General features: G+C 22.4%; 5 protein-coding genes across 5 annotated transcripts; 1 reads left to right on the top strand and 4 right to left on the bottom strand. All coding sequences in view use genetic code 6, as the record gives it.

Annotated features, from left to right (window-relative positions):
* Positions 1-229: 229 nt before the first annotated feature.
* Positions 230-4,558, bottom strand: TTHERM_00312880 (glycosyl hydrolase family 85 protein; the record flags this gene model as incomplete). The annotated part of the gene is made up of 15 exons (XM_001033469.4): positions 230-525; positions 585-809; positions 873-959; positions 1,024-1,298; positions 1,362-1,500; positions 1,561-1,640; positions 1,696-1,813; positions 1,863-2,390; positions 2,447-2,876; positions 2,942-3,049; positions 3,118-3,258; positions 3,336-3,501; positions 3,641-4,028; positions 4,136-4,302; positions 4,443-4,558. The coding sequence occupies 15 exons, from the start codon at positions 4,556-4,558 to the stop codon at positions 230-232; spliced, it is 3,264 nt and encodes a 1,087-aa protein (XP_001033469.3).
* A 529-nt stretch (positions 4,559-5,087) lies between these two features.
* TTHERM_000312879 (glycoside hydrolase family 85 protein) lies at positions 5,088-9,183 on the bottom strand (the record flags this gene model as incomplete). Its single annotated transcript, XM_012799737.1, has 18 exons — positions 5,088-5,271; positions 5,338-5,744; positions 5,812-5,898; positions 5,967-6,086; positions 6,137-6,295; positions 6,353-6,419; positions 6,472-6,725; positions 6,784-6,910; positions 6,972-7,207; positions 7,259-7,432; positions 7,499-7,649; positions 7,706-7,889; positions 7,972-8,179; positions 8,228-8,487; positions 8,546-8,730; positions 8,789-8,895; positions 8,951-9,084; positions 9,135-9,183. 18 exons carry the CDS (start codon positions 9,181-9,183, stop codon positions 5,088-5,090), a joined length of 3,093 nt encoding a protein of 1,030 aa, XP_012655191.1.
* Positions 9,184-9,499: 316 nt separating this feature from the next.
* Positions 9,500-10,911, bottom strand: TTHERM_000312878 (leucine carboxyl methyltransferase; the record flags this gene model as incomplete). The annotated part of the gene is made up of 7 exons (XM_012799736.1): positions 9,500-9,808; positions 9,866-10,034; positions 10,086-10,191; positions 10,250-10,310; positions 10,391-10,527; positions 10,645-10,793; positions 10,856-10,911. 7 exons carry the CDS (start codon positions 10,909-10,911, stop codon positions 9,500-9,502), a joined length of 987 nt encoding a protein of 328 aa, XP_012655190.1.
* A 389-nt stretch (positions 10,912-11,300) lies between these two features.
* On the bottom strand, positions 11,301-12,069 carry TTHERM_00312870 (leucine carboxyl methyltransferase family protein; the record flags this gene model as incomplete). Its single annotated transcript, XM_001033468.2, has 5 exons — positions 11,301-11,349; positions 11,405-11,535; positions 11,603-11,708; positions 11,758-11,795; positions 11,848-12,069. 5 exons carry the CDS (start codon positions 12,067-12,069, stop codon positions 11,301-11,303), a joined length of 546 nt encoding a protein of 181 aa, XP_001033468.2.
* A 2,240-nt stretch (positions 12,070-14,309) lies between these two features.
* On the top strand, positions 14,310-18,552 carry TTHERM_00312860 (cation channel family protein; the record flags this gene model as incomplete). The annotated part of the gene is made up of 6 exons (XM_001033467.2): positions 14,310-14,531; positions 14,590-14,859; positions 14,950-15,396; positions 15,522-16,249; positions 16,310-16,541; positions 16,762-18,552. The coding sequence occupies 6 exons, from the start codon at positions 14,310-14,312 to the stop codon at positions 18,550-18,552; spliced, it is 3,690 nt and encodes a 1,229-aa protein (XP_001033467.2).
* Positions 18,553-19,201: the final 649 nt, after the last annotated feature.

Below are 19,201 nucleotides of genomic sequence, written 5' to 3'. Positions count from 1 at the left end.
AATAAGTGTATGAAAAGTTAATTTAATTAATAAAAAGTAATTTATTTAAAAATAAATAAATTTTAATTTTCTTAATAAGGATGGATATTTGTAAAAATTAAAAATAAAATAAATAAAAGAGATAAAAAACAAGTAATAGGTATAAGGTTTAAAAGAAATTTAGCATAAATTAAAAGCTGATAATTTTATAAAAATTACATATTTAATCAAATAAATTAAATAATATAAATCAAGATAGTTAAGGAAGAATGACAATATGTTTTTAGCTATGAGAATCATATATTATTGAGTACGTTTCTTCATATTTCTATTCTATTTAAAATCCAGGTAGTCTAAATCTTCCTATTTCAACGGGTATTAGTTTGTAGAATACTTTAATTGTTTTTTAAGATTCTACTTATTCTCTGCTAATTATTTTACCAGATAATAAAAACTTCTTTGATTCTCTTTCGTTAAGTATAATTTTTAAATCGTAAGGCTTAGTGTACATATTGGTAATTTTAACTACCATTTCAAATAGCTCACCTAATTAATATTATTTTTAATTTAATTAGTTAAAATTATAAAGTTAGAAATTTAAATACCTAATTTGGCAACTTCTGGATATTCTACTTCTACTTTAATTCCTTTAGATTCCACAATAATATTGCTTAAATCAGCTTAATAAGTATTTAGTTAATTGTTATCCTATAGATCATCTTGAGTAGCATATTAAATTTATATGTTTCCGTATTTAAATTTAGGAGAGTGGCTTAATGTCTAAATATATTACGTGAGAGAAAGACTTTCATGTAAAGCCAGTCTTTATTCTAAAAGATAGATGAAAATAATATAAATTTTATTTTATACAAACGATTATTAAATAAATTTACTTTAAGTATTAAAATCTCTAATTAATCTGATCTAATTGATTTCTTTATTCATGTTGACTTTCACTGAGTAGATAATCATATTTTCCACTATTTTTATTTATTTATTTATGGTAACATATTTTGATTTTCTAATATGATAATTAAATTTTACTCTATGAAGTTAATTTTATTTATAAATTGCAAAGCTAATGAGAAGGGAGATAAACTAAATCATTTTTTTCTTATATTTAATTTTTTTTTTTAGTTTCTTAGTTTTGTTATTGACTATTTGAGACTCCCCATTTTGTATTTAATGAGAATGGATGTTTAACTTTTATATCTAAGATTTTTTGAGTTTATCTTGGTTCTTCTACATTTGTCTTTTTATTGAATATAGAATATTTTACAAGGGCTAGGAATTTAGTATCCTCTTGCATCTTATTCACTCTATTATCAAAAAATAATTAAATAAATAAATAAAGATTTATGAAAATAACTTTATATATATACCTCAGCATTAGCTTAGTAATGATTTAATCTCCTATTTCAAAGTTAAGTGGAATCAACTATTAGCTTTTTAAAGGGAGTTTTTGTTGTCCATTCAATTAAAAAACTTCGTTATCAGAGTGATCAACTGTGATTGTTTAATCTAATTATCATTTATTTATTTATTTTCTTATTTATTAGATTCATTTAGAAATGAATTTACTTTTATCTTTTATAACTATGCACTCATAAAAAAATAATTGAGGATTTTTAAGTACAAGGTAATCAGTAGTTCCATCTAAACTATTTAAAAAAGATAAAATACATTTAAAATTTTTAATCTTGGAAACTATTTTACTATGAAGAACAAATTTGTAAATTAAAAAGCTCGTTTAAGAAAATTTAATCTTTCTTCTTGAATGAGATTTCAACAGAGGGTTCATGAGGCTTTTCTATCAGAAGCTATGAATAATTTTCTTTTAAATAAAATCTTAGTAAAAAAATTAATTATTTGAAATGATTTACTATATTTTAGAATGGTGGCAGGTACAAATACATTTAAAGAAAGTTTTTTTCCAGAAGATGAAGTGATTTCAGATGACAAAACGATGCTTTCAATGCTGATGGTTTTTACTTTCAAATTATTTGCAACAAATTCTATTTATTTTTCAAAGCTGTTTATATTTTTATCTAAGTTCATTTCGAATTCAATGGTTTAGGTAGTGTCATTAAGATTTATCACAACTTTCTTATATATTTGGAGTGCAGGAGTAAAATTAGTAAATTTAAAAACTGCATTGCTTTTTTCAAATGCTTTTATCCTGTTTTGTAAAAACTCAATTTCAATTTTAAAAGCAAAGTTTTCTTTTTCAATTTAAATCATAACATCATCATTTTTTTGTAATTTTTCTAATTATTTAAGAATGCCAACAGCTCTCTCTTATTTTTCTTAAATCGTTTCTTCCTTCTATATCAAAAGCTATAAACTAACATTTAACAGCTTTTCTGGTTAGTTGTTGCTGTTTAAAAAGCCTTCATATGTCTCTAAAATGTCTTTTTTTAAATTTATATTTTATAAAATTAAATTTATTTTATTTTTATTGATTTACATATTTTAATTTCGTTCATTTTATAAATTGACAATTTAGGAAGTATTTCTTCAGCTATCATAACAAACTATTCAAAGTCACGAGACAAAGCACAGTTATATAACCTTCTATATAAGATTATTAATTTTTAACGCTCACTCATTGAGGGGAACAATTCTTCACACATATTTAAGAAAGCAAGGTTTTCGCTTAGCATATTCATTTCGATTTCTTTATTTTCTTAGAACAATCTTTCGTTCTTGACCATCCTAGTAATTTGTACTTTTTATTCATTATAGCTAACTCTTTGACTTGCTTAGACTATGTAGTTCTGTCTTCCAAAATAAATAGGAGGCTTTTTAATAACTTAAAATTCTGAACTCTGATTTTATTCTATATTTTTAAATCCTTAGAATAGCAAAAATCTTTCATGTCCATATATAACACATCCCTAATTAATTGTTTTTTTATTTATTTAAAGTTTATTATCATTACTTAATATAACTTTAAATTTACTATAATCAAATTGAAAAGGTTTTAATCTATAAAAGAACTCTTGTTTAAAGATTCTTTTTACATCTCTGTAATAAAGACTTTGAATAATTCAGTTCTCCACTTATATTCCTAAAAATTTTAGTAAATTTTATAAATAATTATTTATTTATTTATTTCTTTTAATTGAATTAATTTACTTCAAATTAGAAAATAGTATCAAAATAATCAACACTCTCCTTAAACTTCTTATAGTGGATGATAAATAGCTAAATTGCTTCTTGATGTTGCTTTTCTTGAATGAGAATAATAAGCTATCTGATTTTAATGGCATCTGCTATCTTTTTTAACAAAAAATCATAAAAAATATAATTTAGTTCATACAGGCATAAAAGTATATTAAAAGTTTATTGTTTACATATCTAAGTTCTTCAAGTTTCATAATCATTTCATAGTTAGAATCTATGCTTTCTTAATTGTTTGGAATAATTGTCTTATTTGCATGCATACGATAGGAAGTCATCAAGCTCTCACATTCTGAATATGCACTTTGATAATGCTTTTTTGCTTTATCTATCCTAAGACTTTTAATTATTTATAAATGATATTTTATTTTTACAATTAAAATATTTTAAATGTATTTTATTATCTTTTAAAAATTATTTTTCACCACCACTCAATTTAGTTTAATTTTGTTTAACGTAATAAAAATTTATTATTTACTTTTGTTCGTCTATGATAGCCATTTTGAAGTGAAGAGTCAAATTTTTTTCATTAGCAATAAGATCATTATGCTTTGATATGTTTTTCTTATATTTTTTATACTTTTCATCATAATAGTTATTTGCATATTCTACAATAAGCTTCTTTATTTTGCGAATATTTAAGTAAATAGCATCTTGAGTCAATGGCAAATTAAAAATATTTTTAGAATCTATTTCTAATGCTTGTTTTATTTGAGCATTTGCAATATCTACTTCTGGGCCAACTCCTGCTTTAGAAAAGAGGATAACAATCACTTTTGTCATCATTTTTTGCTAGTTATTAGAAGTTTTGCTTGACAATATCCTTTTTGTTTCTTAGAATTTTGCAAATAATGCCTGCATTTGTGCTAGATTAATTTTTAAATTTTTAAATGAGAAATTATATAATTTGAGATAGTAATATTATAAATTCATATTAGTTTAAGATTATTGAAAGCATCAAATTCGTCATTACCTGGAACCATTTCTAAAAGATAAACTATTACAGAAGGTTTTTTTCCACTAATTTTACTAACCCAATCCTATTTAAGAAGGCCTTGATCTCCACCTATTCTAATCTGATTAAAAGTAATACCAGATTCAGAGGATTCTTCGATTCTTTGAACAATATTCAACTAAATACTTTTAAAATAATTAATTTAAAATAACTTATGCTAACAACTAACAAATGTTTTAGTTATTTTTAAGACTTTTATAAAGTTCTAAAAATTTAATTGATTGATTCATAAAACTATGATAAAAAAGATGAAAATGTTCAATACTTTTCTTTAGGATTTTAATCGCAATCATCATATCTAGACTTAAACTCAATAGCATACTACTATTCTCCAATAATACTAACATGCTAAAAAAATTATCCTTAGTACTGCTAATACATTTCTCTAAAAAAATTCTATTCTTATTTTTTGTAAATCCTTTTTCCTAATATTTTCTATTTGACTATATTTCAAAAATATCAATTTTATTTTATTTTATGTATATCAAACACCTAATTAATTATTTCTTTGGCATCAAAACAAAAAATATTAAAAAAACTTTCTGTATAATTTAAAATGTATTAATTGAATCTTATTTTTGCAAAATAATTAAAAGGCATTACATTTGAGTTGTTGAACATCTATAAAGCTAGCTAAAAATAAAAATATAATAGATATTATAATATAGAATAAATACTTTATTTATTTGAAATAATAAAAAATATATTATGAAAACTCAATATTTAAATCACATTCATCAAAAATATACAAAAATCTCTTTTTTTACCAATTTAATATTAAAATTAACTTAAATAAAAATAAAAAACCAACAAAATAAATGTATTAATTTATTTAAAGATTTTCAGAAAATATTATAGTCTTAATTTTTTTATTATTTATATGCTCTTTAACTTTGTAAAATATAAAATTTCATAACTCTATGATTTATTCCTTTGTCTTTATTATAAAAGGCTTTATCATTTCTAATGGCACATGAAATCCATTATCAAGAATAATTTGTGCCTTAACTTCAAATTAATGTAGAGCTGAACTTATCTTTAACTTTTCAAGTAGAACTTCTTTCTTTTTAGTGCTCTCTGTCCATTAATTGTTTCTTTAAATGAATAAATAAATATTTTGATTATTTAACTAAAATATAAATTAAAATTTTGTTTTTTACACAAAAATTCTTATGATTTTCGTTTTGCTGTATACCTCTTCTTCCATATTAAATTTAATCAGAAGATCAAAAAACAACATATTTTAACTTGGTTCTAAAATATTCTAAACATTTTCAACAGCTTTGCAGCTTTCTATTATCTATTCACTTTTCTTCATGATATCTTTATATGAATTTTTTATTAAATCGTTGTATAATGAAATTCCACCAATATTGATTTAAAACTTTTCAGCTTGATTACTTCTAAGTTATAAATAAACACCCTTTACTTCTTTAATATCCTCTTTTTGAGTATCTAATCCATAGAAATAAGTAAACCAATTATTTCCTCTGTCTTTTTTTAGCATTCTTTTCATTTATACTAAATTCTTTGCTTAGTTTCTTACAAAAATATCTGCATCTAAAAACTTTTTTTTATTAAATAGAATTAATTAATAATAATTTGTTTATTTTAAAAATTATTAATGTTTATACCTAAGAAGGGCTTTTTAAATTAAAATCTACAAATAGCTCCTTTCCACAATCACTAATAGATGTTTTCAAAAGCTTAATAAGTATTGGCTGATTAAAAGATTAAAAATAAGTTATTTTTAATTAATTGATATAATTTCATTTAATTAATTAATTACTGATGATTAATCTAGTTGTCCTTTTAACTATAAAGATGATAATCCATTCCAACCTTAGCTTTCATCAATAGAAAGAGTGTAATTTACACTGTGATTATTATTTATTTTGCTAGATTTAATCTATAAAAATATATTTATTTCTGCAGAAATGCTAACAAAAAAAAAATTACTTTCTTTGAGAAGAACTGGTAATCAAAATCAAATTCATGAATATTATTGTGATAAAGATTTCCATCATTAATATGTTGTTAAACACCTTCAATGAAATAATATTTTCCAACTCCATCATTGTAAAATGTATGTATTGGTAACTCACAGCATCTTCTTGTCTTAATTTTTTAATATTAAATATAATTATAATTCTACAAAGACTTTTAAGAATGTACATTTAAATGTTTGCATAAGTCTTTTCTTTCCTCATAACTTTTAAAACCCATGTCTTCATTTTTAAACCTAATTTATTTTGAGATAATCTTTATTTGAAGTCTAAATAAAATTATTTTACCTTGCACCATAATAGCCTGCCCAATACTCAACATCTTATCCAACTTGATAAAAAACAAAATGTGTAATTCTAGATACATTCATTTAAGGAATGGTGAGTTCTAATTAAATATCTTCCCAATCAGTCTTCGTTTCTTAGAATAAACCTTAATTAAACCTTTACATAAATGGCATTCCGTTTTGAATTAGCATTTAACTTTTAGTGTCTACAGAGTAAACTAATCTATAGTTTTCATAAGCATCTATGCAAGCAACCTTTAAAGTATAGAGCATTTAAAATTATGAGCTTTAATTAAAAGTGTTAAAAATTTACAAATAAGTCATTAGATTTAGGAGGTGTACCCTTAACTTAAAATGAAAAATAAATTGTTTTGCCATTTAAGTTAACATCATATGGAACATTATATCTAAATTATCTAAAGCTAGGGAAAAATGATGATCTTTTCAATTTATAAATAAGGAAATAAATTTTGAAAAGTAGTAATAAATGTATATTTTTACACTGCTATTGATGTATTTTCCTCTTTAAGATGTTCCCATGCTGGTGGATTTCCTTATTATGGTTGTGTGTAATCCCATTTATCATTCGCTGGATCAAAAAATGTATTACATTAAACACCATGCCAAAACTCTTATTCTCTTCTGAGAAAGCAACCTTTACTTTCCATTCCACCTTCACATTCATAAGTCCAACCAGGAGCAAAAAATGCAACACTAGAACCATTTCTAATGATTTCCTTTTTTAAGAAACTTAATTTAAAAAATAAAATCCATTCATTTTAAATTACATGCAAGGCTTCTGACGTATTAAATTTACCACCTCCATAGGTACCTCTGCCAAAAATATCTATACCTGTGAAGACATCCAGTTTTCTGTTTCCTGCATTTTACATTGATTACTAAAGCTAAAAGACTTACCATTTGTAATCAGTAAAAAACAAGTCACTTACTTCAAAAAACATCTTAATTAAAAAAAATTTTAATTATATTAATTTTTTTACTCTCAAAATAAAATTTTTAAGTCTTACTCTGTTATTATTGTTGAGTTAAGATTGCCATTAGAGTTATCCTGTAGAAATTATGCTATCATAAAAAATAATTACTGATCCTGGCACCTCCACATGAATTTTATCTCTCAAATATCTCGTCCACTCTGCTAACTCATAAGAATTGGATACTCTAGTAAATTTTCAATAAAATAGTAAGCATTTTTAATGAATTAATACAAATTTTACTTAGCTTCTATATTGATGAGGTATCCATCAAACTTATAATGTTTGCATATTTCTATTAACTTATCTGCGTAGATATATTTATTTTAATGAAACTATATCTAATTATTTTCTTTAGAAATAAATTGTCCTTTTAAAAGCAGGTCATTTTCTTTTTCGCCTTCTTCCCACTCTGTAATAAAAGTGCCTTCAAATTATTTTTCAAATAAAGTTTTTAAAAGAAGCAAAAATTATATAAAAAATATTATAATTAAATTTAATTTATTTACCTAGACATTTAACTCCTTTTGAGTGTGTAATATCAATATAGCTGGGAGGAGGAATTGACACTCTATAATGACTAAAGTAAATAAAGTAGTCACATATTCCCCATTCGAAAAATCTATAGTTATGAATAGGATCTTTGTAGCCACATTGGTAGTTATCTTAAATATAACCTCCCATCATATCATGGCAAACTAGAACTTTTGATTTATTCTAAATATAAAATTTGATATTAAATAAATGTAAATTAATTTAATTTACTTCATTTCTCTTATATTTTTTCAAAGGAACCTTTGATACATTTAATGGGTCTTTGCTGCAATCAAAATAATACAATTCTTGTAAAGACTTGATAGGTTCAATATAGTCTTCATGAAATTAACTTTAGTTAATTTTCTAAAGAGATTGTACTTTATCAAACAGAGCTTAGGACAAAAGTTACTAATCTATATTTTGATGGTTAGCTTTAATTGAAAGGTCTGTTATTGTTCCGCTGTAATGCTTATTTTTTTCTTTGGTTGCTTTAATAAAATATTAATGATTCTTTTATTTAGCAAATTGATATTAAATTTGTTTTACAAAGATGCAAAATGTATTTGGAAGAGCCTTATTTGACTCCATTAGCTAAGAATTAATGAGATTGAATTTCCATTTTAGAGTTATTAAGCTAAGCAAATCCCTTTCCTTCTTAAATATGAATGAAAACTATGTTTTATTCCATTACATTTACAAATCCAATATTATATTCACTTATTCCATTTTCCCTTGATAAAATAAATTTTATTTAAACACATTTCATATCTTAATCATTCATTAAATTACTTTAGATACAATCTAAGTTGACTTTATTCTACTATCTTCAATTACAAAATTATTTGTTAATCGCTAAAAATAGTTAAAATATTTTATTCATCTTTTCCTTTGCTCTTCTAAATTATTAAATAAAATTTCTGCCTTATTTGCTTTTTTGTAAAATATAGTTACTTGCAGAGGATAGAACTAAAATTCTAAAGTAAAACAATCTATTTTCAAATTATTTGGTTATTTAAAACAAAACTATTTTTCTGATCCTTTATTATCACCTTGCTTATCAATAGGTCCATGTCTTTTGACTAAATCTAATAAAAGTTTAATTTTATGATGCTATAAATTGTATTTAATAAGCTACTATGAAGAGCCACAGTTCCTTTAAGCTCAAAAAGTGTTTATTCTGCCATTATTTTGGTATATTTTTATTTTATTTATTTATTTACTATTTATTATTAAAAAGATACTTTTATTTAAAAAATTTCTGATCAGAGTTATAATTTTTATAAAGAAAATTAAAATGCATAAAAAAATACAGAGTGAATAAATGATATTTTAGGATATAAATAAGAAGAAAATTTAATTTTATAAAACTAATAATACTCAAAAGAATAACTAAGAAATATAATATGTACTTACATTTTACATAAAAAAGTGTTTAATTGAAAAATAAATTAAAAATCAACTTATTTGTTTTTATTTTTTTGAAGTTTTTTTTTGTTATTCTCAATGGTGTTGTGTATTAATTTTTAAATTATTTATTAATTCTTAAAGTTAAGGGTTGTCATGAGCGGTTTTGCTTATCCTTACAGCTAAACTTAAGAAGTAATGCTATTACATAATAATCCACTCCTCAAACTCATCCATCATTTCAAGTTTTTCAATTCTTTTTCTTTCATTTTAATCTGTAAACTTATTATAAATATCTAGCATATGATACACTTCATTTGTATTGAATCCTAGTTTAGTCAATCTTTCATGCTATGATTCTATGGTGGGATAATCATGAATGCCAACTAAAGGACACCCTTTTCTCTAAAATTTTAATGATAAAGATCATAAATTTTTTAAAAATTTTTTCATATTATTTACATCGAAGTTTTTGACCATCATTTTGCCAAAGGGATCATTAGGGTTAAACATTTCATAACTTGAGAAATAAGCTAAGTCAAAAGTAGAAGCTATTGATTTCAATAGTTCATCTGAAAATTTACTTTCTATGTATGTCATTACACACTCAGCAAATATAAAAGTAGGAACACTATTTGGTTTATTTTAATATAAAATTTTAAGAAAAGAAGAAAGAATTTACGAAAAGTCAATTCCACATTTAACTAGATTTTCTTTGAACTCATCTATCTTAGTTATATCAGAAGGATAAAGAGAATAATTTTTGGCATGAAGAGAAGATTTAGCATCTAAGTGAGAATAAAAAAAAATAAAATTAATATCTTTTAGTTCAAATAATGTATTTACCATCAAGAGTGAACTCACCAATCACTTATTTGATTTTGTTAGAATTTTGTATTCTTTTAATCTGTTTTTATTTTAAGAATTACATTTTTATGACATTCTTTGCTCTTAAAATATGAAAAATAATTGCTTAATCCTTTTTACCTTATTTTTGACTACATTAATCAAATCGATTTCTACATAATGAAAATCAAGATCCTTAAACTATTTGCTTTCTCTTAGGATATAGTAGTGTGTATCGTATCCGCAACCAAGGGAAATAATTTACTTTTTCTCATTTTCTAATTTTATAATATAATTCTATATACTTCTTTTAATATTGATCATAGAAAATTTGAAGTTCGATATCGTTAATCAACCTTCTAAATAAAAATGTATATTTCATTAGTGACTGTTACTTGAGTTTAAAAGGAATCTCTCAATTAAGAGAGTAAAAATGTTAACTCTTGACCAATATCCTCTATGAATTATAATATCTTTTCTTCCCTAAGTGTGAACGAACTCCTCTGCGAAATTATCCTAAAAGTATCCTTTATGCACTGCGGAACTATTAATTATTTTAATATGATTTTAATGTTTATTTGTGAACTATTAATTGTGAGCACATACAGCTTGCTTGCCATAGCTTCTGCATTTGTATCTTCAACGCTATAGTTATTATCCATTTCTACTTTATAAATATTTTATGATGAAGTAATCTTTAATCAAATTTTATATTAATTAATTAATTTTAAGAGATTCTTAATCAATTATCAATAAAATCTGAGATTATAATAATTTATTACTCTAGATTTTCTATGGATATTTTAAATTAATAATTTTTATATAAATTCAATTACAATATATTTTTTTTATTTTATTGAGTATAAAGTAAAATAAAAATATTATTTGCATTTGAATGCTAAAATATTATTAAACGCTGAATAATTTTTTAAAATGAATTTATGTCTTAAAAGAATTTTTGTTTTGAAATTATAGTTTTTTTAAATTTATTTAATAAAATACAACTTTATAAACATAAATTTTATAAATAGGTTTGCAAATATATTAACTTTCAAATATAACCTAACCAAGAAAGTAATCCCATGACAGATAAAATTAAGCTTTTTTAGATTAGAAAATACTTATTAGAAATAAAAATTAAGCATTTTTGATTACTTAGCAAGGAAACAAAAGTCTTGAAGAGCTGCTCCTAAAACTCTGATAGGATGTTGGGCGTTTCCTGAAGCATATCCAATGTGGAAACATATTCTTGAAAAAACTGCACCAAATATGATGTAGGCAGAGTACTATATGTGATATAAATATTAAAATTTACTTTTTATACAAATTAAATAAATATATAAATTTATATACACAGGGCTTATAGAGACCAGCTACTAAAGAGATAACAATGAAAGGAATAAAGAACTCAATGAATGTATAGTGAATTCTTTAAGCTATGTTAAAGTCATACCAATCACTTGTATATAAAAATATGATTAAAATAATGTTTGATTATTTGCTTTTACCCATAGGAGAGTTGATCAGAATATCTGCCCTATCCAAACTTTTAAATAATAATTCATTTAAGTAAAATATTTGCATTTAATTATATTTACATCTGGATATCCTAGAGGATTAATTGTGGCATTAGTGTGCTTTTTATGGTCATCACCAAAAACTTTTTAGAGATCTGTATTCTTAAATACTCTTGTACGGACTCTTCCTACGTAAGCAATATTAACTATGAAAAGCTAAGCACTTAAAGTAACTAAGCCAGCAAGTACCCAGGCGAAGTCTTTAGGAATAGTGAAATTCAATGTGTTTACTTCAACGGCCATTTATATTATTTATCCTAAATATATTTTTAATTGATTTTGAGATTAATGATTTAATTATAATCAAATGATATCAAAAAAATCTTTTTTATTAGATAAATAGAAAAAAAGAAAAATTCTATCAACAATTTTAAATTTTTCGTTACAGAAGCATTTCATATCAAATCATCTTAAATTTTTCTAGAAAAATGAATTTTTTATAAAATGAAAAGTTTCCCTTACCTTAAGTAAACCCTTAAGAGCTTAATGATTTCTGTTAAGATTATTTATAAATATTACTGATATAAAGCAACAATTGTATAAGTTTTCCTTTCTATGTTATTTAAAAAGAAAAATCAAAATTAAAATTAAATTTTGGTAGATCAATTTAATTCCTCTCATAAATACAAAAAGATATGAATTTATTGTTGGTATTCATCCATTCCTTAAATTAATAAGTAAGTATTGTTTAATAAATAGCTTATCTTTTATGTTTATTTACTTACTGTATAAAAAACATTATTTTTTATATTATAATTTTAACAATTTATTTAATAAATTCGTATAATTTTAGATGATGAAAGAAATAATAAAAATTTATGATATTTTAACTTCAAATTTGCCTGTGTCCTTAATTTATTTTGGTATTTTTTTTTATTAATTTTTTTAAATTAAAAAGGTTTTAAATGAATTGAAAATTATTATAAATATTTAAAATATTTAAAATACAAATTATTAATTGAATAAATAGTGATTATAAAAATGCAAATAAGCTAATTTAAAAAATTAAAAAAAGTAAATAAGTTCTATTAAGTAAATTTAAAATATTTTATATTAAATAATTAAGCTATTTTTTATCAGTCAAAGTAATTAATTGAATAAATTATAATAATAAATTTATATTTTATTCTTAATAAAAAAATGTAATATTTTTTTTATTATATAAATTGATTAATTATTTTATTTTGAAAATTAAATAGGTAAATTTTTATAACTACAAAAATATATTAAAATTAATTTAGATGGATCTAAAATTTACTTTTACTTTTAATTTATGAGATAAAAATAATAATTATTATATCAAAACAATTTTTTATTTAAAGACTAGGTCTTTACAGATATATTTTATAATACAGGAAAGTATAGGTGATTTAATAAAAATTATCAAAAAAATATATAATTTTCAAAAAAATTTGCTTATGGCATTTTGATTAATTAATTATAATGATGATTTTAAAAATCAATTCATAAAAATCTTAATCAGTTTTTTTTGTTTAATAGTTTAACTATAATTGATTTTTATGGAAATAGATGTATCATATTTGCTATTAATTTTTAATAGTTATAAAGCTTATAATATCTTTAACAAAAATTTGATTAGTTTTCATTTATTATTTCAGTTTATAAATTTAAAAAAATTTATTTGAGCTTAAAATAATTTTCAAAAAAACATAATTTGTTACATATTATTTTTCTTACAGCCTTTTTAAAAATAATTCCACAAACTAAGTTTGTAACTAAAATAACAAATATCAGAAATTTTATTTAAAAGATATAATTGAGCATAGAAGGAAGAGTCATTATGAATTAATTTAAGCTAATTTGTATGAAGAATTTGTTTCATTTACTAATTATAAATACGTATTCTATAGTATCTGTAAATAAGTTATATTGATCAAACAAAAAATTTAATTGCTATGTAAATAAAAATAAATAAACCATCAAAATAATTAGTTATACTTTTTGCTTTCAAATATTTATTTAGTTCTAGAAACAAATTTTTTATTTCTTGTATTAACATATAATTAGTAAACTGAATTTAAAGTAATAACGCCAGCTTATTATTAAAATTAAAATTAAGAATAATCAAACGATCAATTAATGATCTAAGAAAAAGTGTTTTTTAACATATTTAAATAATATTTGCATTATACCATAAAAACATCATAAAATTAGTAATCAATCAATTTTTTTATATTTTTTTGTAAAGTTTGAATTAATTAAAAGTGTATTTTTTTATCTTTTTAAAAGGAAATTTTTTGGAAAAAACTATACTAATTTTTTAATTAATTTTTCAATTTGATTAAATAGTAGAAACAACGAAGTAGTAATATAATATAATAATTATCACTATATCTATTGAAACAATAAATAAATAATCTAGTGGATAGTTTACAAAAATTATTTTATAGGAAAATTAGCACTGTTTCTTCATCATAGATCTTACTTATAACCATTTCGCAATTTTAATTTCATTACAAATAATGAAAAGAAATTCTATTATAAATCATCTCGACAATGAGAAATATGTCCCTATAAAAAAGACATCAGGAATGAGAGAATTTTTCAAAACATTAAAGCTAAAAGAAGTAGCAAGAAAATTTAAAATGTTGGCTCCTTCTACTAGGTATAAATATATGAAAGATTAGCATTTTTTATTGATAAACGACAAATCCTTGATATTTAAATAAATTCAGAATAATAAGGTAAAAATAAATTTAAAGTCATTAACATTTTTTATTAAAAATTTTGAATAATTAACAGGATAGGAAAGTTGAAGACATATTTTAGTCTAGCAACACCATCGCTAACTAAGGAGAACAAGAAAAGAGTAAATAAAATACTTTAATAAGAATTCTGAGCAATCTACTTGAATACGCTCCTGTTATTCCCTCATCTCACATTATCAAAGATGTGTGGGATATATTTTAAATTATATCCTACTTGACACTCTTTTACTTTATTCCTATTCATGTGACTTTTCAAATAGAGTTTATTAACTTGATGCCAAATTACCTTATATACTTCTTAGCTGTAACAATTTTAAATATTTCATAATTAAAATAATTATATTAATTGAGATCAATTAATTTGCTTATATTAACTAATTATCTAATAAATTAGATCATAATTTTATTGGACATTCTAATCAATTTGAATACAGCATTTTTTGATAAAGGTGTAGAAGTTAAAGATAGATTACTCATTATGAAATATTATTATAAAAATCACTTATTTAAGGATTTAATATCAATAGTTCCTTTTTTTGTTTACTCTCTATCTTATCATTTTTTTTCAGAATATAAAAACTATTTTCCTAGTTCAATCTTGCTTCTTTTCTTTATCAGGTTGCAGAAATTCTAAATAATTATGCATAGATTTGAAGAAAACTTTCATATGATAAGATCAACAAGAAACATTATCAATCTATTTAAGGTGGTATTGAACATCATTTTTGTTTCTCACATTTTCTCTTGCATTTGGATTGTCATGGCAATCTAAGAAAAAAAGACATATCCAGATTCAATCACTTGGCTAGAAGCTGCTAAAGTGTAGAATTAAGATTGGTTGGTAAATAAATAAATTAATAAGCATTAAATATATTTACTTTTAAATTTTAACAATCCATCAAAATTATTTTAAGAATTATAAAATATTTTTTTATTTTATATAAAATGAATTTATAAAAATTATAGCATTAATATTTGTATGCCTACTACTTTTCCACTGTTACCATGATTACAGTAGGGTATGGAGACATAGTTCCTAAAACACCACCAGAGCTTATATTATGTATTATTACTATGATTATAGCTTGTGGACAATTCGGTTATAGTTTGAACTAAATTGGTGTTATAGTTTAGGATGTGTTCAAAACAGAAACAGAAATAAAAGAAAATATATATGTAATAACGAATTACATGAATATGAAAAACATTAACTCCGACTTATAATACTAAATTAGACAATATGTTGAATATTACTTAAAAGAATAAAGTTAAAATAATTCATAAATGGAAACTTAAATTATCAACCAATTGTCTGATTTTCTTAGAGAATCCTTAAAGTTTGAAGCAAATAAGCTAGTTACAAACTCCCCGCTTTTCAGTAATCATTTTTCATAAGAGTTCATACAAAAAGTGGTACCGCTAATTAAGGAAAAAAGGTCAACTCCTGAAGAGCTGATCTACTAAGAAAATGAATTAGATGATTGTTGCATTTATTTCATAGAAAAAGGAAGCATTGATGAAATTATAGATATGGCTGATTAAAAGTATTAGTAAGGTAGAGCTACATCAAAAATAAAAGTAATTAGGTCCTATGAAGATGGTGAACACTTTGGAGAATTGAATTTCTTTACTGGGTTTAATAGAAAGATCACAGCAAGAAGTCGTGATTTTGCAAAATTGCTTTATATTAGGAGGTAATTAATTATTTATCAATTCTACTTTCTAATACAGTTAATATTTAAAATCAAATTCAGAGAAGACTTCCTAAATTTATTGAAAGATCATAAGGAAGACTATGAAACATTTTGCTATATCAAAGATAAATTAACTTTTTACAACGAATTAGAAATTATTCAAAAAAAGTGTCCATCTTGCTTTGCATATCATTTTCTAGAGAATTGTTAATGGATTCATTATTCGCCTGACAAATAAAAGATCATTTGTAGGTATCTTACTTCATCTCCTTAAATGAGGAAAAGAGAATTTGTAATTTTATTTCTTTTTTTTTTCACTTTTATAAGAACAACACACAATTATAATCAGGGAGTATTTTAATAAATTAAAATAATTCTTCAATCTTAATCAGTTTTTGAAAAGTTTTTTTAGTTTTATGAATTTATTAAAAAAGTTAAATTATCCAAATATTTATTTTTAAATATTAAATTTAAGTTCTAAAAAATAATTTTTAAAACATTATTTAATTTAGAGAAGGAGAAGAAAATTTAAATATCAAACCTTGCTTTAACATAATTTTGCTAAAAAGAAGGCACTCCAATACTTTGAAAACTAAAATTAAGGATTATTAGAACTTGACTGGTATTATGATTTGATGAACTAAAGTGATTTAACAATTGATTCGGATGATAATAACCATATGAAATTGAACTAAAGCAATTGTTTTGAAAACCCTTAAAATGAAGATATTTCAATATTAAATTAACCAAGGAGATAATAAAGCTAAAATAAAGATTTTAAATTAGTAATTAATCATTCTCATTCATATGATTATGAAGATGATGATAATGATGAAGTCGGAAAGGAATTTGGAAATACCCAAAGTATCTCACAAAAGTTTCAGAATTAAAAGATGTATAATTCAAATAGCAAAAATAATGTAAGCTCTGATAAGTTTAAATTTGGTCTTTCAATCATTCAAAGTCAATAAGAATTTAGCAAAAGTCAAATCAGTGATTTCAAAGCAAGTTTAAAGCCAAGTGGCTATAATAAAGGAGAATTAAATAATTTATAGCAAAATAACGAAAATTCCTTTAAAATATAAGAATCTGTGCATAATTTTTATGAGAAAAATAATAATAATAATAATATTTCACCATTTAATAGCCCTATATCAAAATTTAATGGAAATAATAACAACAATTAATAAACAAATTTCTAGCAAAACCTAGAAAATGCACTGTTTGAGTATTTGCAATAAAAAAAGAATTCAATTAAACCTTAAGTGAATAGTCCTCTCTCCATTTTTAAGCTTTTTAATAAAGATTAGAATTAAGAATAAAATAATAATTTTTCCACTTAACTGTAGAATTTAGTGAGTGCAGGAGTGAACTTAGATTTTAATAATAATAAAGATGAATCTAAAGACACTATTATAGATGATAAGAGATTTGATGTATTAGCACATTTTAATTACTACTTCCCACATGGAAACTTCTAAAATATCATGTATCAATTAGAAAAGGTGGATGAATATCATATTTCTCCATCCCTAAGGCCTCAACTTTTGTATTAAGATAATATTACTGACTATATTAATTCCTAAAGAGATTAAAATAGTAGCAGATACCAGTCTATATTGATCAAAGGAAATAGTGAAGATTTTTCTAAAAGATAAACAATTTGCAACATATCTCCTCCCTAGAGAAGAAAAAATGTACTTCATACAAGATTTTTAAAAAGAGGGTCTGAAATTTTAAAATAAAATCTTACGAGAACAAAAATTTTAGGTAATTCTAAAATAGAAAATTTAATTAAAAAATTCTAAGATTAAGAAACTAGCAACTAAGATAATCAAGACTAAATGCAACAATCAGTAGATATTTAAAACCAAAAAATAATAAGAAGACAAAGATAAATTATGACCAAAATGACTTTAGTCAACATCCCTAAATTTAAAAAATTCTCAAATTAGGATTTTTATTAGAATTTAAATTCTCCTGGATTCAACTCAAACTTAGTTAGCAAAAAGAAAATAGATTCAAAGATAGGTTCTTTGGAAAGTTCAAGCTTTGATCCTGTCTTAGCAAATGGTTCATCGAGAAATTATAATTTATCAATTTAATCTCAACAAAATGAAGAAGATTAATTCATTTCTCCTAAATTCTAAAAATTAGTTACTCCCTCTAGATCACCTGTATCCCTTAAAAATGGTGTTAGCTTATTCTCTAAATTTAGCCTAGATAATATATAAGAAGATAAAACATTCCATATGCAGAGCACATTAAAGAAATCTTAATTTAAATCTGAAGCAAATGATTGATTAACTTAGAACAAATTAAAAATTTATTAGCCACTTATAGTTAATGAGAAAGTTAAAGTTCTTTTAATAATAAAATCTAATCTAGAATAGTGAGATTGGTGCTTCTGTTTCAACAAATATTAAACACCTAATAAGTATATTATTTTATGATTTGTTAAAAATTTGATTTAAAAACCAAATATATTTATTCCAAATAAATAAATTTTTTTCTTTTCTTTATTATTTATTAAATAAACATTTATTATTATTATTTTTATTTGTAAATTTAATTATGTATGTATGATCTATATTTAGTTATTTTAAATTTCAATCAAATATTATTATTGAATAGTTATTTTTCAAAAATAATTGAGTTTAACTTATTAAATTATTTAGATTAATGTAAGAGTTAATGCATTTTTTAAAAATTTATTTTTCTATAAAAATATTTTTTTTAATTTATTTTTTATTTAAATTTGATATGGTTAGTTTTATTTGTAATATCCTTAAATTTAAATGAGTAATCAATCTAAGGAAGACCTAAGGTTCTTATACTTTAAAAAATTAACTACATTTAAATAAAAATTAAAAATAATTTTAAAAATAAATTACTTAAACATTTTTAGATTAAATTTTTAAATTGATAAAGACTTAAAAAGCATTTTACTTT

This window comes from Tetrahymena thermophila (assembly GCF_000189635.1).
Source record: "Tetrahymena thermophila SB210 genomic scaffold scf_8254431, whole genome shotgun sequence".
Taxonomy (NCBI): Eukaryota; Ciliophora; class Oligohymenophorea; order Hymenostomatida; family Tetrahymenidae; genus Tetrahymena; species Tetrahymena thermophila.
Note: the sequence above shows the minus strand (reverse complement) of the source record. Positions and strands in the feature narration are given on the sequence as shown.